Raw genomic sequence first — 27594 nt, 5'->3', positions numbered from 1 at the left:
GGGGCTCAAACCCATGAACTGTGAGATCACAACCCGAGCTGAAGTTGATGCTTAACCAACTGAGCCACCCAGGCGCCCCTGTTCCAGAACCTTTCCGAATCTCTGCAGCATGTAAGAATTCATATATGGTAGCTTGGATACGTTCTCCTCTTAACACTGATTTCCTTCCTTTGATTTTACAGGTAAAAGGAAAGAGTCGGAGGTGAAAAAGAAGAGCCAGAAGAGAAAGAGGAAATCTCGAGTGGAAGACAGTGACTTCAAGGGGGCAGGAAATTGGAAGCACGGAGCTTTCTCTACCGAACTGGTGCTGATGCCGCTCCTCGCAGGTAGTTACACCTGTTCCCAGCAGTTCTTAGTTGTCTGGTCCCACGTGGCTAGAATGTCCATAAACAGGATGCTTGCATTGACCAAGCCTCTCCTCTGCCACCTACTTCCATGCTCCCAGCCATTTCAGCAAAATGGAGGTGTCTCCATTACACAGAGGAGGAAAAAGAGGTGCAGAGAGGTCAGCCGGGTTGTCCGAGATCACACCAGCAAGTAAAGGCGAGGCTAGGATTGGAACTCAGGTCTGATTCCGAAGTCCAAAGAAACCTGTGAGAATAACTGCCCTGATTTTGTTTTCTAAATAGGATGCTGCTTTTTATAAACGCCTTCCTGCAGAGTTTTACAAAAACATCTAGTAAAGGAAATGAGGAAAAGGAACCAGTGTTCCTGGCCCATCATTTACTGCTCATGGCAAACTCAGATCCTCCCGGTGAACTTGTAGCTGTGGTGTTGGGCTCGCTCTCCTTTATTCTGTGAGGGACCAAAACTCAGAGAAGTCAGAGCAACCTACTTGAGGTCACAGAGCTCAGTGGCAGGACAGGGGTTTCATTCTTCTGCTTTGTAAGATCTATCACAATTTAGAAATGAGGCTTTCTCTGGCTTAAATAATAAATAGTAGGCATGTTATATCCATAGGTTGTGCTCATGGAAAGCTCAGAATATATTTTGGGTAACATTATGTGACTTCGTTTCTGAAATAGTATATGGGGGGAAACCCTTCTCTTTTAGAGAAGGTAATTTTCGAGACTAATTCATTGTAAATTTTTTTTGGCCATCAGGGTAAATGTGCGCCCTCTACTGGCCAATCTGCAGAAATTTAGGCTTCCGTCTTGGGATGGAACCCACCTTTGCAGCTGCTTGGGGTTTTACCTCCTAAAGTCAGTGTCGAGTGACTGGAAAATCATTTCTCACAAGCTCTTGGGTTGATATTGATACAGTTTGAGGAAATACCTTTAACTTTTTAGTTTTTACTTTTAGTTATTTAAAAAAATTTTTTTTTAACATTTATTTATTTTTGAGAGAGAATGTGTGAATGGAGGAGGGGCAGAGAGAGGAGGGGACACAGAATCCAAAGCAGGCTCCAGGCTCTGAGCTGTCAGCACAGAGTCTGACGTGGGGCTTGAACTCACAAACTGTGAAATCATGACCTGAACTGAAGCTGAATGCTTAACCGACTGAGCCACCCAGGTGCCCCTATATGTTTGTTTTTGCCATAAAATAATAGCATAAGACTATTCCAAGACCAGCATGATAATTTTTGGTAATCATCTTCAATTTCAAATTAGGCCATAGGCTTTGCATCCCTGAGTGATAAATGCTGGTTGGCTAGTAACACATTAAGATTCTAGAAAGATTCTGTGTTTGGAATGAGCTCTTTACTTTCTATTATTGCATAGCGGAGGGGCCAAGCATAGCCAGGCAGGACTGGCTTGGACATGGGTTCTGCCACTTATGGGCCAGGAGACCTCGGATGGCGTCTCACCATTTCTGGACCTCGGTTTCTGTATCTACAAAGCAGACATTATGGCGGCCACACAGGGCTGTTCTCAGGATCAAATGGCATGAATGCAGGCTCAAGTCTGGCCGTTTCAGTGCACACACTGTGTGGCGTTCATTCCCCCGCTCCTTTTCTCTCCTCGGCTTGGGCACGTGTGCCTCCCCCCACTCCACCCCCCACAGTGTGAGAATGTATTTTGGTTGTCACAGGTGGGAGCAGAGCGTTAGAGGGTTGCTGCTAACTGCCCCACGATACACAGGACGGTCCCCACAACAGAGAACTCTCTGTCCTCAAGTGTCTGTGGTTTTGAGGTTGGGAAACCCTACCCTGGAATTATGGCTCTCCCTGCCCTAAATTTCTGAATGATGATTTGAGTGCATGTTTGCACGGGAGATTTCTTCTAAACTGGGCAGTCTTTTTCTACGAAGAGGCTTGCAAAGTTCTAGAACACAAATCATAATTAGTTATGGCCTTCATGAGTCAGCTCCATTGAAAAGAGAGATGTGGGAGCACTGAGGGCTGCTCCCCTGGAGCTGCACACGGCCCCACGCTCACGGCCTGTGCACATGGCCAGACACGCTGGGCCCATAACTTGTTTTGGAAGTGACTGCTCTTTTCTTTCTTTACTCTTTGCTTTTTTTTTTAACATTTGTTTATTTTTGAGGAGGGGGAGGGGCGGCAAGAGAGGGAGACAGAGGGTCTGAAAAGGGCTCTGTGCTGACAGTAGAGAGACGATGCGGGGCTCGCACTCACACACCGTGAGATCGTGATCTGAGCCCAAGTCAGAAGCCTAAATGACTGAGCCACCCAGGGGCTCCTGGAAGTGACTCCTCTTTCTGAGTGTGACTGACCGGGTTTTTGTGTGCCCTGGAAACGCATTTACAAGTGTCGTGAAAGGAACAGAACTGATTTTTTTGAGCACCCACCGTATGCTGGGTGGTATCCCCAGCACCTTCACATATATGAGCCCTCTTGACTCTCCTGACCAAGAAAGCTGGGATCTGTGCCTGTTTTGCCCATGAGGACATGAAGCCTCAAAGAACCTATGCTTGTACGTCTCATGACTGCTGAGAATCGAATCTGGGATTTAAGCCTAGGCCTCTCTGCTTGTTAAATTGGAGGATTTCCCTCTTCCCCTCCCCTCGCCCCCCACCCCGGTATGTCTCCACCTGGTAAAATGTAGGGACGCCTTTCGCAAGAACATATTCTCACTGCTACCCGTGTGCCACACGGTGGCTCAGTTCACCCACCCTTTTCCCTAGTTGCGCCATCGCGCAGCCATTGGGGAAGGGGCGCCATGCTTGATCCGGTACCAGTTACGTTCTACGTCAGCATCTAGGCTTTTCTCACTGGACTGCGACAGTGAAAGTGGCACCACTGGCCCCTGTAACAGACCCACTGACATTATGTGTTGTGTTCTAAAATAACTGCCCGGAGCAGCACTCTCTAGTGGAGCTTTCTGCAGTGATGGAAATGTTCTGTATCCGTGGTGTCCAGGCCAGTGGCTCCTAGCTACACGTGGCCACTTGAACATTTGCAACGTGACTTGTGTGATGAAGGAACTGCGTTTTAAATTATATTTAAGTTTAAATTTCAGCAGCCACAAATGGCCTGAGAACTTATTTATTTATTTATTTTAACACTTATTCATTTTTGAGAGACAGAGAGAGAGAGAGAGAGAGAGAGAGAGAGAGAGAGAGAGGGAGGGGCAGAGAGAGAGGGAGACACAGAATCCGATGCAGGCTCCAGGCTCCAAGCAGTCAGCACAGAGCCTGACGCGGGGCTCGAACCCACAAACGGCAAGATCATGACCTGAGCCGAAGTCGGTCGCTCAACCGACTGAGCCACTCAGGCGCCCCAGCCTGAGAAGTTTTTAAAAACCTTAGTGTGGAGGCTACATCCCAGACCAAGTACATGAGACTGCTTGAAGGTACCACCCAAACATCGGTATTCTTGTAGATGATTCAGGAAATGCTGATATTACAAGGTGATCATCAAGATTAAATCGCAACAAGTAAATTCTCTTAGGAGACCTATGGGACCTCAGTTTGAAAAACTGACATATACTATGCTGCCCGTAGGTGTTTGCCAATTCGCTTTTTTTTTCTTTTAAGTTTTCTTCTTTTAGTTGCGATTTATCATTGGCTTTTGTCAGGTTACCCTATCCCTCTGTGTTTGTGGTGGGGCTTTCAAGAGTAACAGTCTAATGCTCTGTGTATGTCCCTCCTAGGATGGCAAACTGTCATGAGTTGTGGCTGTTGGAAGTCTGCCAGCATTTTAGATTGTTATTTGAGTTTTAAAACAGAAGTTCCTATCATGACTGAGGAGCAAAAGCAGGATTTAAACCCTTTGACCATAAAGATCAAGTGTGTTTCCTGCCTTCCATCACAACCTGTGCCAATCCATGAACTAGAGGTAAGAGTGAGCCAGAAAAACGGACTTGAGAGCTCTTTTTCCCATCCAGTTGTCCGTGTCATCTCTACTTCCCCACCATGACCTTATGTGAGATGTATAATCATTTAGGATCTCATAGCGAGATATGAGAGAGATTAGGTTCCTGGGATTAAGAGCTACCGATTCTTGATGTCTCCCCGCTGCACCACAGGTGTCCTTCAAGTGCAGGTAGTGATCCTCCCTTCAGATCCCACCCGCCAGGCTTCATGAATACAGTAACAGCACTCACCTAGATGCTCACTCATTTTGAACCAACCAGGTTTAGCACTGATGTTTATCCTGGGAGTTCCCTTTTTCCTTTCTTGGTGGGATCCTTGTTTCCTGGATTCTGTCTTTCTCTTGATTTGTTTGCTTTCTGGTTTTGCTGGATATCTTCCTGTAGATTCTTGAGAACAGGTTAATGAGAGGTGATTGTTTTGAGGTCTCATGTTCTGAAAATATCTTTATTCTACCCTTACACTTGATTTATAGTTTAGCTAGGCATAGAATTCTAATTTTCCTTCAGAGTTTTGAAGGCATTGTTCTGCCATCTTTTATGTTCCATTTGAACCTTTGTATGTGCTTTGAATGTGTTTTTTTTTTTTTTATGTTTATTTAGTTTTGACAGAGAGAAAGAGACAGAACATGAGCCAGGGAGGGGCAGAGAGAGAGGAAGACACAGAGTCGGAAGCAGGCTCCAGGCTCTGAGCTGTCAGCACAGAGCCTGATGCGGGGCTCGAACTCACAGACTGTGAGATCATGACCTGAGCCAAAGTCAGACACTCAACCGGCTGAGCCACCCAGGCGCCCCTGAATGTGTTGTTGTTGTTTTTTTTAACCTACAATCTTCTTCTTGTCTTCTGAAACTGATTAATTATGTATCTTAGCTTGGGCATGTCCACATCTGTGTATTATACTTTTATTTTGAAATAAAAGTTCAGATGAAGTTACAATCGTAGAACAGAGAGATCCTATGTAGTCTTTGCCCAGTTTTTTTCATGTTTATTATTTATTTTTGAGAGAGAGAGAGGGAGGGAGAGAATGAGTGGGGGAAGGGCAGAGAGAGAGGGAGACACAGAATCTGAAGCAGGCTCCAGGCTCTGAGCTGTCAGCACAGAGCCTGATGTGGGGCTTGAACCCACGAATTGTGAGATCATGACCTGAGGTGAAGTTAGATGCTAACCAACTATCACCCAGGTACCCCTGTCCAGTTTTTTTCCAGTGGTTATATCTTATATAACTATAGTGTAATATCAAAATCAAGATATTGATGAATGTGTGTGTAGTTCTATGCCATTTTATCTTTTGTGTAGATTTATGTAACTGTCATTGCACTCAAGATACAGAATTACTACATCACCACAAAGATCTCTCATGCTATTGCTTTATGGTCACAACCACTTCTTAACCTCCCACCACCCCTAACCACTAACGTGTTTTCCATCTCTATAATTTTGTCAATTTGAGAATGTTATTTTTGTGGGTTGAATTGTGTTCCCTCAAAAAGATATGTTCAACACCTAACTGCTAGCAACTCAGAATGTGACTTTATTTGGAAATTGGGCCTTTACAGAGGTAATCAAGTTAAAATGAGGTCTTGAGGATGGGCCCTAATCCAATATGACTGCTGTCCTTATAAAATTTGGATGTAGAGACATAGAGGTAAGACTATATGAAGAGATATAGGGAGAATGCTATGTGAAGAGTAGAGTTATGCTGTCACAAGCCAGGAAGTGTGTCAGGCTACCAGAAACTGGAGGAGGCTGGGAAGAATCTTTCCTTAGCATCTTTAGAGGGAGCATGGCCTTGTTGACACCATGATTTTGCACTTGTAGCCTCCAGAACTGTGAGACAATGAATTTCTGTTGTGCTAAACCACCCAGTTTGTGGTAATTTATTATGGCAGCCCTGGGAAACGAACAGTTATATAAATGGAAACATCCAGTGTATGACATTTTGAGATATGCTCCCCTGCTTCAGCATAATGCCCTTGCATTTAGTGCAGTTTTTTTTTTTTTTTAAAATTCACTAGCTCTTCTAATTGGTTTATTTAGACCATTTACATTTAGTGTAATTATTGATATTTTAGAGATTAGGTCTGCCATTTTAATATTTGCTTTCTGTTTCTTTGTTTTCTTGCCTTCTAATGGGTTATTTGAAAGCTTTCTATGACTCTATTTTGATTATCTACAGCATTTTTTAATGCATCTCTTTATATAGGTTTTTAGTGGTTACTACAGGAATTACATTATGCATACGTAGCTTATCACAGCCTACTGGTGTCAACATATTTCCAGTTTGAGTGAAATGTAGAAACCTTACCTTTCATCAAATCTGTTTACCCTATCTCATTTACAATTGTCTTAAATATTTCCTCTACATAGGCTGAGAACCACATCAGATGATGTTATACTTTTTTTTTTTAATTTATTTTTTAAAACTCAAGTTAGTTAACATACAGTGTAGTATTGGTTTCAGGAGTAGAACCCAGTGATTCATCACTTATGTATTACACCCAGTGTTCACCCCAACAAGGGCTCTCCTTAATGCCCATCACCCATTTAGCCCATCCCCCCGTCCACCTCCCCTCTGACAATCCCCAGTCCATTCTCTGTATTTAAGAGCCTCCTATGGTTTGCCTCCCTCCCTGTTTTTATCTTATTTTTCCTTCCCTTACTCTATGTTCCTCTGTGTTCCTTAAATTCCATATAAGTGAAATCATGTGATATTTGTCTTTCTCTGCCTGACTTATTTTGCTTAGCATAAGTGAAAACTCTAGCTCCATCCACATTTTTGCAAATGGCAAGATTTCATTCTTTTTGATGCGGAATAGTATTCCATTGTATATGTATACACACCACAGGATGATATTATACTTTTTGATTCATTGTCAAACATAATTTAGAAAACTCAAGAGGAGAAGAAAAGTGTATTTATCTATAGGTTTGCTCTTTTTAGTGTTCTTTTTCCTTTTTGATGTTCCAAGATTTAAAAAAAATATTTCTGTTTCAAGAAATTCCTTTAGTAATTATTTTAGGGTAGATCTGATAACAACCAATTCTCTTAGTTTCTCTTTGTCTGATCATGTCTATTTCTCCTCTATTCCTGAAGGCTAACTTCACTTGATTTAGAATTGGGGGTTGAGCATTTGAAAGAAGTTGTGCCTCTTCCTTTTGACCTGTATGGTTTTTTGGTAAGAAATCAACTGTCTTTCCCAATAGGCTGGGTGGCATTTATTACTTGTAGCTTTCAACTTTTTTTTTTCCTTTGTCTCTGGTTTTCAGAAGTTTGACTATGATATGACTCGGTGTGTATTTCTTTGGGTTTATCCTATGGATTCACTCAGTTTATGGAAATTTTAGGCTTACATCTTTTGCCAAATTTGGGGAAATTCCAGCTATTATTTCATTATTTTTTCCTTTTAAAATTTTTATTTAAACTCTAGTTAGTTAACAGTGCAGTATTGGTTTCAGGAGTAGAATTCAGTGATTAATCACTTACGTACAACAACCAGTGCTCATCATAACTAGTGCCCTCCTTCCTACCTATCACCTGTATAACCTACTCCCCACCCACCTCCCTCCAACAACCCTCAGTTCTCTATCTTTAAAAGTCTCTTACAGTTTGTTTCCCTCTCTTTCTTCCCCCCGTCTCATATGTTTATCTATTTTCTTTCTTAAATTCCACATATGAATGAAATTGTATGGTATTTCTCTTTCTCTCACTTATTTTGCAAGGCATAATACACTCTAGCTCCATCCATGTTGTTGCAAATGGCAAGATTTCATTCTTTTTGATGGCTAATATTCCATTGTATATGTATACCACATCTTTTTTATCCATTCATCAGTTGATGGACATTTGGGCTTCGTAGTATGGCTATTGTTGATAATGCTGCTTATAAACATTGGGGTGCATGCACCCCTTCAATTCTGTATTTTTGTATCCTTTGGGTAAAAACCCAGTAGAGCAATTGCTGGGTCTCTTGTATGGTTCTCTTTAGTTTTTTAAGGAACCTCCATACTGTTCTCCAGAGTAGCTGCACCAATTTGCATTCCCACCAACAGTGCAAGAGTACTCCCCTTTCTCCACATCCTCACCAACACCATTTTGTTCTTGTGTTGTTAATTTTAGCCATTCTGACAAATATGAGGTGGTATCTCATCATGGTTTTGACTTGCATTTCCCCGATGATGAGTAATGTTGAGCATTTTTTCCTGTGTCTGTTAGCCATCTGGATGTCTTCTTTGAATAAATGTCTATTCATATCTTTTGCCCATTTCTTAACTGGATTATTTGCTCTTTGGGTGTTGAGTTTGATAAGTTCTTTATAGATTTTGGATACTAACCCTTATCAGATATGTCATTTGCAAGTATCATCTCCCATTCTGTAGGCTGCCTTTTCGTTTTGTTGACTGTTTCCTTTGCTGTGCAGAAACTTGTTACCTTGATGAGGTCCCAATACTTCCATTTTTTCTTTTGTTTCCCTTGCTTCCAGCGGCATGTCTCATAAGAAGTTGCTATGGCCAAGGTCAGAGAGGTTGCTGCCTGTGTTCTCCTCTAGGATTTTGATGGTTTCCTGTCTCACATTTAGGTCTTTCATCCATTTTGAATTTATTTTTGTGTATGATGTAAGAAAGTGGTCCAGTTTCATTCTTTTGCATGTTGGTCTCCAGTTTTCCCAACACCATTTGTTGAAGAGACTGTCTTTTTTTCTATTGGATGTGCTTTCCTGCTTTTTTGAAGATTAGTTGACCATATGGTTGCAGGTCCATTTTTGGGTTTTCTATTCTGTTTCATTGATCTTAGTGTCTGTTTTTGTGCCAGTATCATACTGTATTGATGATTACAGCTTTATAATATAGCTTGAAGTCTGCGATTGTGATGCTTTTGTTTTTCTTTTTTAGGATTGCTTTGGCTCCTTGGGGTCTTTTGTGGTTCTACACAAATTTTAGGATTGTTTGTTCTAGCTCTGTGAGAAACCCTGGTGGTATTTTGATGGGGATTGTATTAAATGTGTAGATTGCTTTGGGTAGTATAGACATTTTAACAGTGTTTGTTCTTCCAATCCATGAGCATGGAGTGCTTTTCCATTTCTTTGTGTCCTTTTCAATTTCATTCATAAGTGTTCTGGATTTATTCCTAAGTCCTACTGAATTCCTATTCATAAGTGATTAGGTTTATTCCTAGATATCTAATTGTTTTTGGTGCAGTTGCAGATGGAATTGATTCCTTGGTTTCTTTGTCTGCTGCTTTGTTATTGATGTATAGAAATGGAACAGATTTCTGTATATTGACTTTTATATCCTGCAGCTTTGCTGAATTCATGTATTCTAGCAATCTTTTGGTGGAATGTTTCAGGTTTTCTACATAGAGTATCATGTCATCTGCAAATAGTCGAAGTTTGACTTCTTCCTTGCCCGTTTGGATGCCTTTTATTTCTTTTTGTTGTCTAATTGCTGAGGCTAAGACTTTCACTACTGTATTAAATAGTAATGGTGAGAGTGGACATCCTTGTCTTGTTCCTGACTATAGGGGAAAGGCTCTCAGTTTTTCCTCATTGAAGATTATATGAGCTGTGGGTCTTTTGCATATGGTCTTTATGATGTTGAGGTATGTTCCACCAGTCCCTACTTTGATGGGCATTTTAATTAAGAAAGGATGATGGATTTTGTCAAATGCTTTCTGCATCTATTGAGAGGATCATATGGTTCTTATCCTTTCTTTTATTAATGAGGTTATATCACATTGATTGATTTGCAAATATTGAACCAGCCCTGCAGCCCAGGAATAAATCCCACTTGATCATGGTGAATAATTATTTTAATTTACTGTTTATTCAATTTGCTAGTATCTTGTTGAGAATTTTTTCATCCATGTTCATCAGGGAGGTTGGCCTGTAAATCTCCTTTTTATTGGGGTCATCTGGTTTTGGAAGCAAGGTAATGCTGGCCTTGTAGAATGAATTTGGAAGTTTTCCTTTCATTTCTATTTTTTTGGAACAATTTGAGAAGGATAGGTATTAAATCCTCTTTAAATGTCTGGTAGAGTTCTCTTGGGAAGCCATCTGGCCCTGGAGTTTGGTTTGTTGGGAGATTTTTGATTACAATTTTCATTTCTTTTCTGGTTATATGTCTGTTCAAGTTTTCTACTTCTTCCTGTTTCAGTTTTGGTAGTTTGTGTGTTTCTATAAATTTATCCATTTCTTCCACAGATTGCCCAGTTTCTTGGCATATAATTTTTCATAAAATTCTCTTATAATTGTTTGTATTTCTGTGGTGTTGGTTGTGATCTCTCCCCTTTCACTTGTGATTTTATTGGGTCATTTATCTTTTCTTTTTGATAATTCTTGCTAGGAACTTATCAATGTTATTAATTCTTTCAAAGAACCAGCTCTTAGTTTTGTTGATCTAGTCTACTGGGGTTTATTGTATCTATATCATTTGTTTCTGCTCTTCTGCTGGCTTTAGGCTTTATTTGCTCTTCCTTTTCTAGCTCCTTTAGGTGTAAATTTAGGTTACACCTAAAGTATTAGGTATTTGAGACTTTTCTTGCTCTCGAGGTAAGCCTGTAGTGCAATATATTTCCCTTTTAGGACTGCCTTTGCTGCATCCCAAAGGTTTTTGGACTTGTGTTTTCATTTTCATTTGCTTCCGTATACTTTTTTATTTCATCTTTAATTTCCTAGTTAACCCATTCATTCTCTAGTAGGATGTTCTTTAGCCTCCATGTATTTGTGGTCTTTCCGATTTTTTTTTTTGTGGTTGACTTCAAGTTTCATAGCATTGTGGTATGAAAATATGCATGGTCAGGATGCCTGGGTGGCTCAGTCGGTTGAGTGTCTGACTTAGGCTCAGGTCATGATCTCACGGTTCGTGGGTTCGAGCCCCGCGTCGGGCTCTGTGCTGACAGCTCAGAGCCTGGAGCCTGCTTCCGATTCTGTGTCTCTCCCTCTCTCTGCCCCTCCCCCGCTCATGCTCTGTCTCTCTGCCTCTCAAAAATAAAGAAACGTAATAAAAAAAATTTTTTTTAAATATGCATGGTATAATCTCAATCTTTTTGTACTTGTTGAGGGCTGATTTGTGACCCAGTATGTAATCTATTCTGGAGAATGTTCCATGTGCATTCTAGAAGAATGTGCATTCTTCTGCTTTAGGATAGAATGTTCTGAATATATCTGTTAAGTCCATCCAGTCCAGTGTGTCATTCAACGCCATTGTTTTCCTGTTGATCTTCTGCTTAGATGATCTGTCCATTGATGTAAGTGGGGTGTTAAAGTCCCCTACTATTATATTATTGTATTATCATCAGTGAGTTTCTTTATGTTTGTTGTTAATTGATTTATATATTTGGGTGCTTTCAGGTTGGGGGTACAAATATTTATAATGGTTAGATCTTGATGGGTAGACCCCTTAATTATGATATAATGCTCTTCTTTATCTCTTGTTACAGTCTTTGGTTTAAAATCTAGTTTAGGGGTGTCTGGATTGCTCAGTCGGTTAAGTGCCCAACTCTTAGTTTTGGCTCAGGTCATGATCTCACGGTTCATGAATTTGAGCCCCACTTTCAGCTCTGTGCTGACAATGCGGAGCATACTTGGGATTAATTCTCTCTCTCTATCTCTCCCCCTTTCTCTCTCTCTGCTCCTCCTTCACTCTCTCGCTCTCAAAATAAATAAACTAGGTTTTTTTTCCCCATTTTTTAAAAGTTTATCTGATATAAGTATATGGTTACTCTGGCTTTCTTTTGGTGTCCATTCGCATGATAGATGGTTTTTCATCCCTTCACTTTCAATCTGCAGGTGTCTTTAGGTCTAAAATGAGTATCTTGTAGGTAGCATATAGATGGATCTTGTGTTTTTATCCATTCTGATACCCTATGTGTTTTGATTGGAGCATTTACATTCAGAGGGATTATTGAAAGATATGAGTTTAGTTCCATTGTGTTATCTGTAAACTTGGTGTTTCTGGTGATGTTCTCTGTTTCTTTCTTTCTAGTCTTTGTTGCTTTTGGTCTTTTTCACCCCACTCAGAGTCCCCCTTAATATTTTTTGCAAGACTAGTTTAATGGTCACAAACTCCTTAGTTTTTGTTTGGGGAAATCTATCTCTCCTATTGTGAATGACTGCCTTGCTAGGTAAAGTATTCTTGGCTGCGTATTTTCCCCATTTAGCATGTTGAATATATCCTGTCATTCCCTTCTGGTGTACCAAGTTTCTGTGGACAGATCTGCTGAGAACCTGATCTGTCTTCCCTTATACATTAAGGACTTTTTTCCCCTTGCTGCCCTCAGGATTCTTTCCTTGTCTGTGTATTTTGTGAATTTTACTATGATATGCCTTGGTGATGGCCAGCCTTTGTTGAATTTAATGGGAGTTCTCTGTACTTCTTGGATTTTGATGTTTGCATTCTTCCCCAGATTAGGGAAGTTTTCAGCTATAGTTTGTTCAAATAAATCTTCTGTCCCTTTTTCTCTCCATCTTCTGGGATTTCTATGATATGAGTGTTATTCTGTTTTAATAAGTCACTGAATTCCCTAAGTCTACCTTCTGATCCATTACCACTTTTTTTCAGCTTCATTGTGTTTCATAATTTTGTTGTCTGTATCACTAATTTGTTCCTCTGCTTCATCCATCCACACTGGCATGGCATACACTCAGATTTGCATCTCAGTTATAGCATTTTAAATTTTGGTCTGACTAGATTTTAGCTGTTTTATCTCTGCAATAAGGGATTCTCTAGTGTCGTTGTTGTTGTTGTTGTTGTTTTTTCAAGCCCAGCTAGAATCCTTATAATTGTTTTACATTCTGATTCAGACATTTAACTTATATCTGTATTGATTAAATCCCTGACCATCATTTATTCCTTCTTTCTTTTGGGATTAATTCTTCCATCTTGTCATTTTGGAGGAAAAATTAAATTAAATTTAATTTAAATTAAAAAAAATTTTAAATAAAATAAAGAAAGCTAGATTCTAGGTATGCTTTGGTCTGCTTGTTAAGAGAAGCTTGATAGAAAAAAAAGACAAAAATTAAAAAATAAGTAAGTAAACAAAACTTGCTCTTTCTGTATTCAAGAAAAACAAAGCAAAACAAAAACAGAATCAGCCAACCAATCAACCAACCAAAAACCTGAAGGAAGCTAGATCCTGTTTCCCCTAGAACTGAAGCTTTGCAGCACTCTATGATCAGTAGACTTGGTGTGGGCAAGGGGTTTGTGCTGGTCTTCGGGGGAGGGGGCTGCTGTTCTGATTCTCAGGTGGACTTGTCCTATTGGAGATGTGCCTGGAGGGAGCAGTGGGCATGGCTTGGTGTAATGGCTCCGTTCTCCACTTGGTGGTGCTGTTTAGCTCACTGAAGTCAGTTAGTGCTGGTGGGCTAGGGGTGAAAATGACTTCAGCCCTCTCTCTAGTCTCTGGAGTGGAAGGTCCATACCCTCACAGACACGCGATCAGTCACCCTTCCTGTATCTCCAGCTTTTGTTAGATCCCCACCTTCACCCTGTCTGTGTCCAAGCTGCCTGCCTGCCAGGTGCTGCTGCCCTTCTGTGTCTTATCTCTCAGGTATGGCTGTGTTTCAAAACCCCACACTTCAGAGATCCCCACACTTCAGACCAGCACTAATCCTCTGGGGGAGGATCTCTCTGTGCTGTGGCTGGTGCCAGCTTGTCCCAGAAAACATTTGTGTGATTGTGCAGCAGTAGTGGCTCAGTATTTATGGTAAATTGCAACACACAGCTGGTGCCAGGGTTTGCTGCCCTCAGCTGGTGTCTTTATTCCTATACTGGTGAACGGGGCAGCTCTATGGTGCCCACTGGGTCTTTTAACCATGGAGAGACCATATCACCTCTACCAAATGCACTCCAAGCTGGGGAACTGCTTTTCCCCATGTGACCCAGGGGATCTTTAGAAGTGCTGCCTGCTCCTAAGGCTCCACCCCAGTTCCTTGCTGTAGCATCACCAGGGGCTGAAGTCCGAAATTTCAGACTCTGCGTGCTCTGCTGTTTATAAGAACTGGTGATATTGTTGGGCACCTGGGTTGCATCAGTTGGTTGAACATCCAACTCTTGATTTTGGCTCAGGTCATGAGCTCACAATTTATGAGATCAAGTACCAAGTAGGGCTCCATGCTGACAGCACAGAGCGTGCTTGGGATTCTCTCTCCATCTCTGTCTGCCCCTCCCTTGCTCACGTGTGCACTTTCTTTCTATGAAAATAAATAAACAAACTGAAAAAAATACTGGCAGTACTGAAATCCTCTCCTTTTTTCCTGTCAATGGTTTTGGGGAGCAGTTTTCTTGTGCAATCCCCCATGCACATTTTCACTCTTTTTTTTACCCATCGTTTCTCTCTGTCTCTCTCTAGCTACTCTCTCCGCATTGAGGGCTCCCTTCCCACCACAGCACCTGGGGCTCTTTTCTACCACAAATCAAGTCTGCACTTCCTACCTTCCACGGGTCATTTTTTCTGTTTGTAAATGTGCAGCTTTGTTCTCTAAGACTTTCCATCAATTTCTTGGGTGTTCAGAATGATTTGATATTTATCTAGCTGTTTGGGGTGTGGGGAGGCAAGCTTAGGGTTGCCCTACTCCTCTGCCATCTTAACCCCCCCCCCCCCCATTCCAGCCATTATTTCTTTAAATACATTTTAGCACTACCCTTGTTCTTCTCTCCTTCTAGGACTCCAATGACACGAAGGTTAGTTCTTTTGTTATAGTCCCCACAGGTCCCTGAAGTTTTAGCTCATTTGTTTTTAGCTTATTTTTCCTCTATGTTCTTCAGATTGGATAATGTATATAGTTTTATCTTCAAGTTCACCAGATCTTTTCTCTGTCCTTTCCATTCTGTTATTGAGCCTATCCATTGAGTTTTAAAATATTAGTTATTGTATTTTTCAATTCTAAAATTTCCATTTGGGTGGTGCCTGGGTGGCTCAGTCAATTAAGCCTCCAACTCTGGATCTCAGCACAGGTCTTGGTTTCAGGGTCATGAGTTCAAGCCTCACATTGGGCTCCATGCTGGGTGTGAGGCCTACTTAAAAAAATAAAAATTTTCATTTGGTTCTTCTTTATTTCTTTGCTGAGACTTAAAAAAAAATTTTTTTTTTCCATTTGATTCAGTAATGTTCATACTTGCTTTAAAATTCTTGTCCGGTAATTCCAAGAGGTGTCATTTGGTGTTAGCATCTGTTGATTGTTATTTGTCATTTAAGAAGTGGTGAGAGTGGGCATCCTTGTCTTGGTCCTGACCTTACGGAAAAGGCTCTCAGTTTTTCACCATTGGCAATGATATTAGCTGTTGGTTTTTCATAGAAGGCCTTTATTATGTTGAGGTATTTCCCCTCTAAACCTACTTTGTTGAGGTTTTTTTTTATCATGAATAAATGTCATACTTCATTAAATGATTTTTCTGCCTCTGTAGAAATGATCATATGGTTCTTATCATTTCTCTTATTGATGTGATGCATCATGTTGATTGATTTGCAAATATTGAACTACCTTACAAATCAGAAATAAATTCCACTTGATCATGGTGAAAAAAATTTTTAAATGTATTGTTGGATTTGGTTTGCTATTATTTTGTTGAGGATTTTTGCATCTGTGTTCACCAATGAGAGTGGCCTATAGTTCTTTTTTTGTGATGTCTTTATCTGATTTGGGTATCAGAGTAATGCTGGCCTGATGGAATGAATTTGGAAGTTTTCCTTTCTTTTCTATTCTTGGAAATAGTTTGAGAATAATAGGTATTAACTCTTCTTTATTTTTTTTTTCAATATAAGAAATTTATTGTCAAATTGGTTTCCATACAACACCCAGTGCTCATCCCAAAAGGTGCCCTCCTCAATACCCATCACCCACCCTCGGCTCCCTCCCACCCCCCATCAGCCCTCAGCTTGTTCTCAGTTTTTATTTATTATTAATTAATTAATTAATTAATTAATTTACTGAAAAGTCCACATTGTGTTCTCAGTTTTTAAGAGTCTCTTATGCTTTGGCTCTCTCCCACTCTAACCTCTCTTTTTTTTTTTTTTTCTTCCCCTCCCCCATGGGTTCCTGTTAAGTTTCTCAGGATCCACATAAGAGTGAAAATATGATATCTGTCTTTCTCTGTATGGCTTATTTCAGTTAGCATCACACTCTCCAGTTCCATCCACGTTGCTACAAAGGGACATATTTCATTCTTTCTCATTGCCACGTAGTATTCCATTGTGTATATAAACCACAATTTCTTTATCCATTCATCAGTTGATGGACATTTAGGCTCTTTCCACATTTTGGCTATTGTTGAGAGTGCTGCTATAAACAAATGCCCCTATGCATCAGCACTCCTGTATCCCTTGGGTAAATTCCTAGCAGTGCTATTGCTGGGTCATAGGGTAGGTCTATTTTTAATTTTCTGAGGAACCTCCTCACTGTTTTCCAGAGTGGCTGCACCAATTTGTATTCCCACCAACAGTGCAAGAGGGTTCCCGTTTCTCCACATCCTCTCCAGTATCTATAGTCTTCTGATTTGTTCATTTTGGCCACTCTGACTGGTGTGAGGTGATATCTGAGTGTGGTTTTGATTTGTATTTCCCTGATGAGGAGCGACGTTGAGCATCTTTTCATGTGCCTGTTGGCCATCCAGATGTCTTCTTTAGAGAAGTGTCTATTCATGTTTTCTGCCCATTTCTTCACTGGGTTATTTGTTTTTCGGGTGTGGAGTATTAACTCTTCTTTAAATGTTTGATAGAATTCACCTGTGAAGCAAATGGTCCTGGATTTTTCGTTTGTTGGGAGTTTTGTGACTACCAATTCAATTTCTTTGCTGGTAATCAATCTGTTCAAATTCTATTTCTTCCTGATTCAGTTTTGGTAGGTTATATGTTTCTAGGAATTTATCCATTTCTTCTAGGTTGTCCGATTTGTGGGCGTGTAGTTTTTTATAATATTCTCTTATAATTGTTTGTATTTCTATGGTGTTTGTTGTTATCCTGCTCTCTTTTTTAATTTGATTTTTTATTTTTATCTCTCTTCTCTTTTATATGTTTTTATTTTCTTGGCTCCTTTCCACTTTTTTGTTGTTGTTGATAAGTCTGGCTAGAAGCTTATCAATTTTATTTATTATTTTTGAAGAACCGGCTCCTTGTTTCATTGATCTGTTCTATTTGTTTGTTTTAGTTTCTATATCATTTTTCTTTTCTAATCTTGTTGTTTCCTTCCTTCTGCTGGTTTTAGGTTTTGTTATTCTTTTTCTAGCTCCTTTAGGTGTAAGGTTAAGTTGTTTATTTGAGATTTTTTTGTTTCTTGAGATAGGTCTGTATTGCTATAAACATCTTTCCTAGAACCACCTTTGCTGTGTCCCAAAGATTTTGAGCTTTGTGTTTTCATTTTCATTTGTTTCCATGTATTTTTTTAAAAATTTCTTATTTTATTTCCTGGTGGCCCATTCATTGTTTACTAGCATGTTATTTAACCTCCATGTATTTGTGATCTTTCCAGGTTTTTTTCTTGTGATTGACTTCTAGTTTCATAGTGTCGTGATCAGAAAGGTGCATGTTATGACTTCAATATTCTTGAGGTTTGTCTCGTGGCCTAATATGTAATCTATTCTGGAGAAGGTTTTTTTTTTTTTTAATTTTTTAAATATTTACTTATTTTTGAGAGAGAGAGCACATACAGGGGAGGGGCAGAGAGAGATGGGGGCAGAGGATCCAAAGTGGGCTCTGCACTGACAGCAGTGAGCCCAGTGTGGAGTTCAGACTCACAAATTGTGAGGTCGTGACCCGAGCCGAAGTCGGACACTTAACTGACTGAGCCACCCAGGCGCCCCACACCCTGTCTTTTGATTGGAGCATTTAGTCCATTTACATTCAGAGTAATTATTGATAGTTATGTATTTGTTGCCTTTTTATTACTTGTTTTGTGGTTGTTTCTGAAGATTTTCCCTGATCCTTTCTTCTCTTTCTCTCTTTCATGGTTTGATGGTTTTCTTTAGTGATATATTTGGATTTCTTTTTTTTTTATTCTTTGCATATTTATTAGTGTCTTTTTATTTGTGGTTACTATTATGTTTGTATATAACATCTTCTGCATATAGCGGTCTATGTTAAATTGATGGTTGCATATGTTTGAACCCATTCTTTACTCCTCTTCCCTCCCATGTTTTAGTGTCATATGGTGTCATATTTTACATCCTTTTACTTTATGAGTCCCTTGACTCATATTCAAAGAAATACTTATTTTTAATGCTTTTGTAGTTTTTATTTTTCATACTCTCACCTGTATTCTTTCCATTAGACTCAAAGAGTTCCCATTAAGGGGCGCCTGGGTGGCTCAGTTGGTTAAGCGTCTGACTTCGGTTCAGGTCATGATCTCATGGTTCATGGGTTCGAGCCCTGCGTCGGGCTCTATGCTGACATCTCAGAGCCTGGTGCCTGCTTTGAATTCTATGTCTGTGTGTCCCTCTTTCTCTGCCCTCCCCCACTTGCACTCTGTCTCTCTTTCTCTCTCTCAAAAAAACAAATAAACATTAAAAAAATAAAGAAAAAATGTTTCCTGTTAATATTTCTTGCAGGGCTGGTTTAGTGGTCATGAACTCCTTTAGTTTTTGTTTGTCTGAGAAACTCTTTATCTGTCCTACTCTGAATGATAGACTAGCTGGATAGAGTATTCTTGGCTGCAGATTTTTCCCTTTCAGCACTTTGAAGATATCATGCCACTCCCTTCTGACCTGTAAAGTTTCTGCTGAAAAGTTTGCTGGTAGCCTTATAAGCTATTTTTAATTTAATTTAATTTAATTAAAAAAAATTTACATCCAAGTTAGTTAGCATATAGTGCGACAATGATCTCAGGGGAAGATTCCTTAGTGCCCCTTACCCACTTAGCCCATCCCCCCCACCCCCTCCCACACCCCCTCCAGTAACCCTCTATCTGTTCTCCACATTTGAGAGTCTCTTGTGTTTTGTACCCCTCCCTGTTTTTATATTATTTTCGCTTCCCTTCCCTTGTGTTCATCTGTTCTGTCTTAAAGTCCTCCTATGAGTGAAGTCATATGATATTTGTCTTTCTCTGACTAATTTTGCTTAGCGTAATGCCCTCTAGTTCCATCCACATAGTTGTAAATGGCAAGATTTCATTCTTTTTGATTGCTGAGTGATACTCCATTGTATCTATATACCACATCTTCTTTATCCATTCATCCATTGATGGACACTTGGGCTCTTTCCATACTTTGGCTATTGTCGATAGTGCTGCTATAAACATGGGGCGCATGTGGCCCTTCGAAACAGCATAACTGTATCCCGTGGATAAATCCCTAGTAGTGAAATTGTTGGGTCGTAGGGTAGTTCTATTTTTAATTTTTTGAGGATCCTCCATACTGTTTTCCAGAGTGGCTGCCCCAGTTTGCATTCCCACCAGCAGTGCAAAAGAGATCCTGTCTCTCTGCATCCTCGCCAACATCTGTTGTTGTGTGAGTTGTTAATGTTAGCCATTCTGGCAGGTGTGAGGTGGTATCTCATTGTGGTTTTGATTTGTGTTTGCTTGATGATGAGTGATGTTGAGCATTTTTCATGTGTCGGTTGGCCATCTGGATGTCTTCTTTGGAGAAGTGTCTATTCCTGTCTTTTGCCCATTTCTTCACTGGCTTGTTTTTTGGGTGTTGAGTTGGATAAGGTCTTTATAGATTTTGGATACTAACCCTTTCTCTGCCATGTTGTTTACAAATATCTTCTCCCATTCTGTCACTTGCCTTTTAGTTTTGCTGATTGTTTCTTTGCTGTGCAGAAGCTTTTTATTTTAATGAGGTCCCAGTAGTTCATTTTTGATTTTGTTTCCCTTGCGTCTGGAGACGTGTTAAGAAGCTGCTGCAGCTAGGGGCGCCTGGGTGGCTCAGTTGGTTGGGCATCTGACTTCGGTTCAGGTCATGATCTCACACTCCATGAGTTCGAGCCCCGCGTTGGGCTCTGTGCTGACAGCTCAGAGCCTGGAGCCTGCTTTGGATTCTGTGTGTGTGTCTCTCTCTGCCCCTCCCCTGCTCATGCTCTGTCTCTCTCTGTCTCAAAAATAAATAAAAAACATTAAAAGAAATATTTAAAAAGAAATTGCTGCAGCTAAGATCAAAGAAGGTTTTGCCTGCTTTCTCCTTGAGGATTTTGATGGCTTCCTGCCTTACATTTAGGTCTTTCATCCAAATTGAGTTTATTTTTGTGTATGGTGTAAGAAAGTGGTCCGGGTTCATTTTTCTGCATGTCACTGTGTCCAGTTTTCCCAGCACCACTTGCTGAAGAGACTGTCTTGATTCCATTGGATATTCTCTCCTGCTTTGTCAAAGATTATTTGGCCATACATTTGTGGGTCCATTTCTGTGTTCTCTATTCTGTTCCATTGATCTGAGTGTCTGTTCTGTGCCAGTACCATACTGTCTTGATGGTTACAGCTTTGTAATACAGCTTGAAGTCCGGGATTGAGATGCCTCCTGCTTTGGTTTTCTTTTTCAAGATTGCTTTGGCTATTTGGCATCTTTTCTGATTCCATACAAATTTTAAGATTGTTTGTTCCAGCTCTGTGAAGAATGCTGATGTTATTTTGGTAGGGATTGCATCAAATATGTAGATTGCTTTGGGTAGTATTGGCATTTTAACAATATTTGTTCTTCCTATCCAGGAGCATGGAATCTTTTTCCATTTTTTTGTGTCTTCTTCATTTTCTTTCATAAGCTTTCTATAGTTTTCAGCGTATAGATTTTTCACCTCTTTGGTTAGATTTATTCTTAGGTATTTTATGGTTTTTGGTGCATGGGCTCTTCTTTTTTAATGTTTGTTAATTTTCGAAGGAAGAAAGACAGAGCATGAGTGGGGCAGCGGCAGAGAGAGAGAGAGAGAGAGACAGAATCTGAAATGGGCTCCAGGCTCTGAGCTGTCAGTGCAGAGGCTCAAACTCACAAACTGCGAGATCATGACCTGAGCTGAAGTCGGTCGGTTAACCGCCAGAGCCACCCAGGCCCCCCTTCAAATAAACTTTCTGATCTCTTTTCTCTCTCTTCTTTTGGGATCCTTATATTTTATTAAAAATTTTGTTTGTTTGTTTTTGAGAGAGCACGTGTTGGGGAGGGGCAGAGAGAGAGAGAGAGGGAGAAAGAGAATCTTAAGCAGGCTCCATGCCCAGCACCGAGACTGACATGGGGCTCTATCTCATGACAGTGAGATCATGACTTGAGCCAAAATCAAGAGTCAGATGCTTAATTGACTGAGCACCCAGGCGCCCCCTTCTGAGATCCCTATAATATGAAAGTTATTATGCTTGATGGAGTTGCTGAGTTTCCTAACACTATTCTCAGTTTGCATAATTTTTGTTGTCTCATTTGCTCATCTTGGTTACTTTACTGTCTTCCAGGTTATTAAATCATTCCTCTGCTTCATCTAGCTTCCTATTTATTCCATCAAACATATTTTAAATGTCACTTATTTTGTTCTTCATCTCTGATTGATTCTTTTTTTATCTCTTTGTTAAGGATCTCACTGAAGTCCTCCACTATTTTCTCCAGTGAGCATCTTTACGATCATTACTTTAAATTCTCTATCAGGCATATTACTTCTATCCATTTGCTTATGTCTCTTGCTATGGTTTGGTCCTGTTCTTTCATTTGGGATATCTTTCTCTGTCTCCTCATTTTGTCTAACTCTCTGTGACTGTTTCTCTGTGTTAGGAAAGTCAGCTACTTCTCCTGCTCTTGAAGGTAATGGTCTTAAGAAGAAAAAGTCCTATAGTGGCTCTGCAGTGTCCCCTGTTCCCTGGGACCTGGCGCTTCAGGGAGTTCCTCCTATGTGTGTTGTTTATATCCTGCTGTTGAGTCCTGGCACCCTCCCTTTTTTTCAGTCCAGTTGCCTGCAGAGGCTGTCTTTGCCTGTTGTGGGCAGTGTTTGGCTCCCAGCAGGGGTGGGGTGCATTTTAATAAGGTGTGCACTGGTCTGCTTGTGAAATGAGACCTGCCAGCACAGCTGCTCCTGCTAGAACTAAGGTCCCATAAAATATGCAGGTCGGGAGATGAGGTGTTGGTGCAGTTTGTGCCCGTTTTCTGGGAGAGGGACCCTGCAGTGTGGGGACTGAGACAAGCATGACTGGGAAGGGTAGGTCTACCAAAGTTTGTGGAGTGGGGGAGACCTTGGTGTAAGCCAGTTAGGTAGTGAGTGTCAGTGATGCACTGGTTCCCGCAGGTGGCCGTATGTTTTTGCTGGGGGTAGGGGAGGGAAATGGCATCTGCCAGCTCCTTTGTTCCTGGAGAGGTTTCCCTGTTATCCCTGCCTCTCTGGGCCATGATTTTGATGAGTGAATCACTCTCCCTCTTCTCTACCCCCACCACCCCTGGCATTTTTCAAACTGCTGCTTCTAGGCTGTGTCTGCCTGGGTTGTTTGTCATGCTGTCTCTTTAAGGGTGAGAACTCTACTTTCTAATGTCTTCTGGGCTCTCCCAGGGCTGAACCTACTGATTTCTAAAATCTAGGCTTTAAGTCTCACTCACAAAACTCAGCCCCTCTTTCTTTCAATACCACATGTTATGCGGATTCGTCTTCCCTTTGTGGGCTCCCTGGTGTGAAAGTCTATTTTTTGGCCTTCTCTGCAACATTGGCTCCTTCCCCACCACATACGGACACAGTTCGTCTCTTTCCCAAACCATGTCTTTTCCCTTCCCACCTTCTTTGATGTGACCTCTTCTCTACCTTTAGTTGTGGAGTTGTTCTGTTAGTCTTCAGATCATTTTCTGGGTTATTTACACTGATGTGAGCGTTATCTCGTTGTATCTGTGGGAAGAGGTGTGTGCTTAGGGTCCTCCTACTCTGCCATCTTCCCAGCCTCCTCAGATATCTTTTATACAAGTTTCTTCTCTTCTCCTAGAGCTCTGATGATACAAATGTGAGACCTTTTCATATTGTCCCACAGGTCCTTGAGGCTCAGTTTACTTTTAATTTTCAGTCTTTCTTTCTCTATGTGTTCAGGTTGCATACTTTCTATTGATCTATCCTCAAGGTCACATACTTGTTCCTCTGCCATCTCCATTTTGTTCTTTGGGCCATCCAGCAAATATTTAATTTCAGTTATATTTTTTAGTTCTAAAATTTCCCTTTGGTTCTTTGTTATTGTTTCTATTTGCTGAGACTGGTTACCTTCCATTTGTTTCAAAAATGTTTGCAGTTACTTGTTGGAGAATGATTATAATTGTGGTCTTAAAGTTTTCATCTGATAACTCCAGTATTCATGTCATCTCAGAGCTGGCATTTGTTGGTTGTCTCTCCCCCTGATAATTGGTCAACATTCCTAGTTCTTTGTATGTCCAGTAATTTTGGATTATATCTTAGACATTTTAAATACTATGTTATGAGCCCCTGAGTCTTTTTAAATCCTATGGAGAATGTTGATTTCTTTGTTTTATTAGACAATAACCACAGTTAGGGTGAAGGTGTAATTTCCAGTTTACCTTCTGTAGCTGTGGTTTTAAGGCCAATTCAGTATTCAAAGATTTTGTAGTGATATTTAAGCCTGTGCTGCATGTGCACTACTCAGGGGCTAGTCTGAGACCTGTGCAGTGGTCTCTCTATAGTTCAGTTCTCAGAACCCCTGGTATGCTGCTTAAGGCCAGATCCACACATGCATAGTTCAGGTATAAGCCCAAGTTTACACATAGCTTTATGGAATCCTTTTCTTGATTTTCCTCCTATCTACACTCTCCAGTTCCTAAGGAATCCTCTTCCTGGTCTGCTGGCTTGAAAGGTGTATCTTTAGTGTTTCCACTCTAACATGCCTTTCCTGGGACTTGGACTGCTTCTGAGAATAGGTGGTGGGAAGACATGTAGAGTAAAAACAATAGCGAGGGTGTGCCACACACTTCGTATCACAGTTACTTTGGTCAAAGAGGATTTCCCTCTTTCGGATTTTTAGGTGCCTTTGGGGTGGTTGGCTGGGTCAGTTGGTAGAGCATGCGACTCTTGATCTCAGGGTTGTAAGTTTGAGCTCCACGTTGGGTGTATTTATTACTTAAAACCTTCAAAAAAACAAACAAAAGATTTTTCAGTGCCTGCCCAGTTGCTGCCACTGCCATCAGATTGCAGTGTTGGAACTTGAACTTGAATGAGGGCAGAGCCAGGAGAGAAAAACAACAGGAGATCCTCCCCAACCTCTACTCTTTGTATCCTGTAGTGGCGGGGGAGGGGGGGGAGTCCCTCCTCCCATTCTTTAGAACAGAAAGAAAGGGCTTCTCTTAGAGCTCTGACAGTCAATGCCTGGTGCACAATTCTGGGATTCAGGCTTCCTTTTGAATCCAGTCTGTGACATACAGGAGGAAGATAAAATCCAGGAAACTCACAGCTAGATTGGTTGTACTTTGAGTTTGTTCTCTTTCTGCAATCTGCCCATTACCTTTTACTTTCCAGAGACCTCTGACAGCAGCTCCATGCATTCTGTCTACAGTTTTTGGTTGCATTCACTGGGAGATACATGGCGGATGTGCTTACTCCATTTAACCAAATTTTAAAGTTCATCTTGACCAGTTTTAATTTTTCTTTTTTATTATTGTTTTATAGATGTTCTTTTTATAGTCTGCATACAAGTCCTTTATCAGATGTTTAGGTATTGCCCGTATTTTATGCCAGTTGAGGACTCGGCTTTATTTGACAAAGTCAATTTTATTAGCTCTGGCTGTTATAACTAGTGCTTTTTTGTGTCCTGTCAAAGAGATCTTATCCTTTGTTCATGAAGATTCTCTCCTATGTCTTCTTCTAGAAGATGTAAGATTTCAGCTTTTGTATTTAGGTCTATGATTCATCTAGAATTAATTGCATTTTTCTGACCATGAAAACTGTGTATTTCTCTATTTAGATTTTCTTTAATTTCTTTCTGCAATAGTTTGTAGTTTTCAGTGTGTACAGGTCTTACACATCTTTTATTGCATTTCTTTCTAGGCATTTTATGTTTTTATGGTATTCTAGGTGATATCTTTATTCATCACCAGTAAATTGAAATACAATAGATTTGACCTTGATATTCCTTTTTATACACATAACCAAATATATTTAGTTTATATGTATCTGATCGTTCTAATATCTTATGCCTTTGTGCAACCAATTTTGCTAGTAGTACCTTTTACCTTAGTTATTTTGTGATTTTTTACTATGAGCTCACATTTAATTGGACTTTATCTGTGGGGGTTCTTTGAGGCCAAGGTTGAATGTGGATTTCTCTAGGTTTCTTGATTGCTTCTCCCAGGTACCTGGGAGCATACCAGCCCAGGATTATTTAAAAGTAATTTTCAGTTTCTGTGTAAAATAAGTAGTACACTTGGAGTATGAATTCAGATCATAAACTTGCATAAGGGATAACTTTTGATAATAAAATCTTAGCCCCAAGGTTAAAAGTTGCAAGATTCCCTGTTTTCTGTCCCTCCTTTCCATCTCATTCTCCATGCCCTCTTAAGCCCCAAACCTCTGAGCCTTTCCTCACCTTGTATCTTTCTCCTTGAATACCTAGTGATATGCTGAAGGTGAGCCCATGCCAGCCCTCCAGATGGATGTCTGGGAAATATGGATTACCTTTTCTAAAAACCACTTACCTCCGCCTTTTCTGCACCTAGCCCTGGGCTTGGAAGTAAAAATACAGGTTTGCAAAATGCACGTGGACTGTCATCATGACACTCAGTTTGGGAGGAGGAAATAGTGACTTAATACTTATTAAGCCCTTGTCTTGTGTCAGCCACCATCTTTCACATATATCACCTAATCCCAGGGATTACCTGGCAGAGCAGGCTTTTCATCAGTATTTGTGGATGAGGAAATCCAGGCCACAGGGGCTGCAGGTGACAAATGCGACATTAGGATTTGAGCCCGTGTGGGATTCTTCCTTTAAAGAGGAGGCAGGGTGACTGCCACTGCATCCTGGTGATCTGTTGTCACCTCGCTCTCTCCTAGAGGCTGTGCACCCCCGTGTACTGCAAGTACAAGTTCTTTAAGACTCCAGTTCACAAGACGGAGGGGAAGCCCCATGGAGTACACATCTACTTCCAGGACATCAATGTCATCTTTCTTGGGCCAATGCAGCCCAGTGACCTGAGGGAATACCTGGAGGGGCCCCCCATGATTGTGGAGGTTCACGACAGGGACCGCAAGTTAGAAGAGTATTCCTGGAAGCCCATCCTGTTTGGGGATGACCCCTTGGATTCACACCTCAACCTCCAGGCCCTCATCTCTCCGGAAGAGACAGAGAACAACCCCTTTGAATCCCAAAACAAGATATGGGACCCTTATGGGGTTGCCAAGGTCAGTTTTGCCGACCTTCTCCTTGGCCACAAGTACTTGAACTTGGTTGTCCCCATCCACAGGTGTGAGCCCAAGCCCACACATCATGGCCGAGATGGCAGGAGCAGGAAGGTTGTGGGGTTTCGGGTCCCCACAGATGGCTTTCAGCATAGCTCAGTGCCCATGGGCAACTACCTCGAAGCCAACTCCCAGCTCAAGCTGCGGGTGGACATTGCAGTGCCACTGCGGGCCAGCGCCGAAGCCCCTGACCCTGAACTTACAGGCACCCTGTTTGGCCGCATCATTTTCGTGTTTGACTCCAGAAAGATCTCCCTCCTCTCCAGCCTGCTGCAGGACATCTCCATGATCAATGCCAAGGCCCTTGATCTGGACGCCTACTCTGCTGGGAACATCCAGCAGATTCTGTCTGCCTTTAAGATGCACATGAGGATCCAGGAAAGGCAGGACCTGGATGTGCTCACTGGCTTCCACCTGCTGGATGGGAAGATCCATCTTCTCATTCTGGAAGGTTTGGCTGACCAAGGCTTGAAGCGGCTGTGGGACAGCCATCAAAGCCGGTGAGTGCGTGGTTTTGTGTTTCATGTAAAAGTCATCATGTCTGGATGCTGAGTGAGTGGGGAAATCTTTTGAAGCCAGGATCAGGTTCAGTATGTTCATCTGTGAGAAGGATATGCTGATTCAGCTCCTCTTGGGGTTTATTGTAAAGCACTTTACAGGGCTCTGTACTTGGCCTTGATCACAGAAGCAGTTGCTTGCCTTTGGATGAAGAAAAGACTTTAGGGGCATCTAGAAGAGAGGATGGTTGAGGAAAATGGGTCTGCCTTCACACTTCTGAGGGGCCTACTTGGCTAACAGGGAGAAGAATGTTCTTTATGGCCATAAGATGGACACTACAGGGAAATAGATTTCAACTCACCCCAAGGAAGACCTTTCTGATTATTTTGGGGCTGGGAAAACTGCCTCAGGTGCAGAGGGTTTCCCTTCCCTGATGGCCTCCAGGAGCACCTGATGACTGCTCAGTGGGGATATTGGAGAGGCAATTCAAGTGTCTGATTTGG

At 41.1% G+C, this 27594-nt stretch overlaps 1 protein-coding gene and 1 non-coding gene across 7 annotated transcripts in view; both read left to right on the top strand.

Annotated features, from left to right (window-relative positions):
- CFAP92 (cilia and flagella associated protein 92 (putative)) overlaps window positions 1–27594 on the top strand; it is an 82388-nt gene that overhangs the window by 23530 nt on the left and 31264 nt on the right. For 4 of the 6 annotated variants that reach the window (XM_078442692.1, XM_060631888.3, XM_078442693.2 and 1 more), the window contains exons 8-10: window positions 183–326; window positions 4053–4237; window positions 26189–27093. In XM_078442692.1, coding sequence (XP_078298818.1) covers window positions 183–326; window positions 4053–4237; window positions 26189–27093 — 1234 coding nt within the window. Of the gene's footprint in view, window positions 1–182; window positions 327–4052; window positions 4238–26188; window positions 27094–27594 lie in introns of those variants that run through there. The other 2 variants (XM_078442695.2, XR_013554097.2) reach the window with 2 other exon arrangements.
- Window positions 11071–11155, top strand: TRNAL-UAG (transfer RNA leucine (anticodon UAG)). The gene has a single exon. It is a non-coding gene; the product is annotated as a tRNA-Leu (tRNA).

Source organism: Panthera onca, chromosome A2 (assembly GCF_046562875.1).
Source record: "Panthera onca isolate mPanOnc1 chromosome A2, mPanOnc1 haplotype 2, whole genome shotgun sequence".
Classification (NCBI taxonomy): domain Eukaryota; kingdom Metazoa; phylum Chordata; class Mammalia; order Carnivora; family Felidae; genus Panthera; species Panthera onca.
The sequence above is the reverse complement of the archived record's forward strand: the minus strand, read 5'-3'. Positions and strand labels throughout refer to the sequence as shown.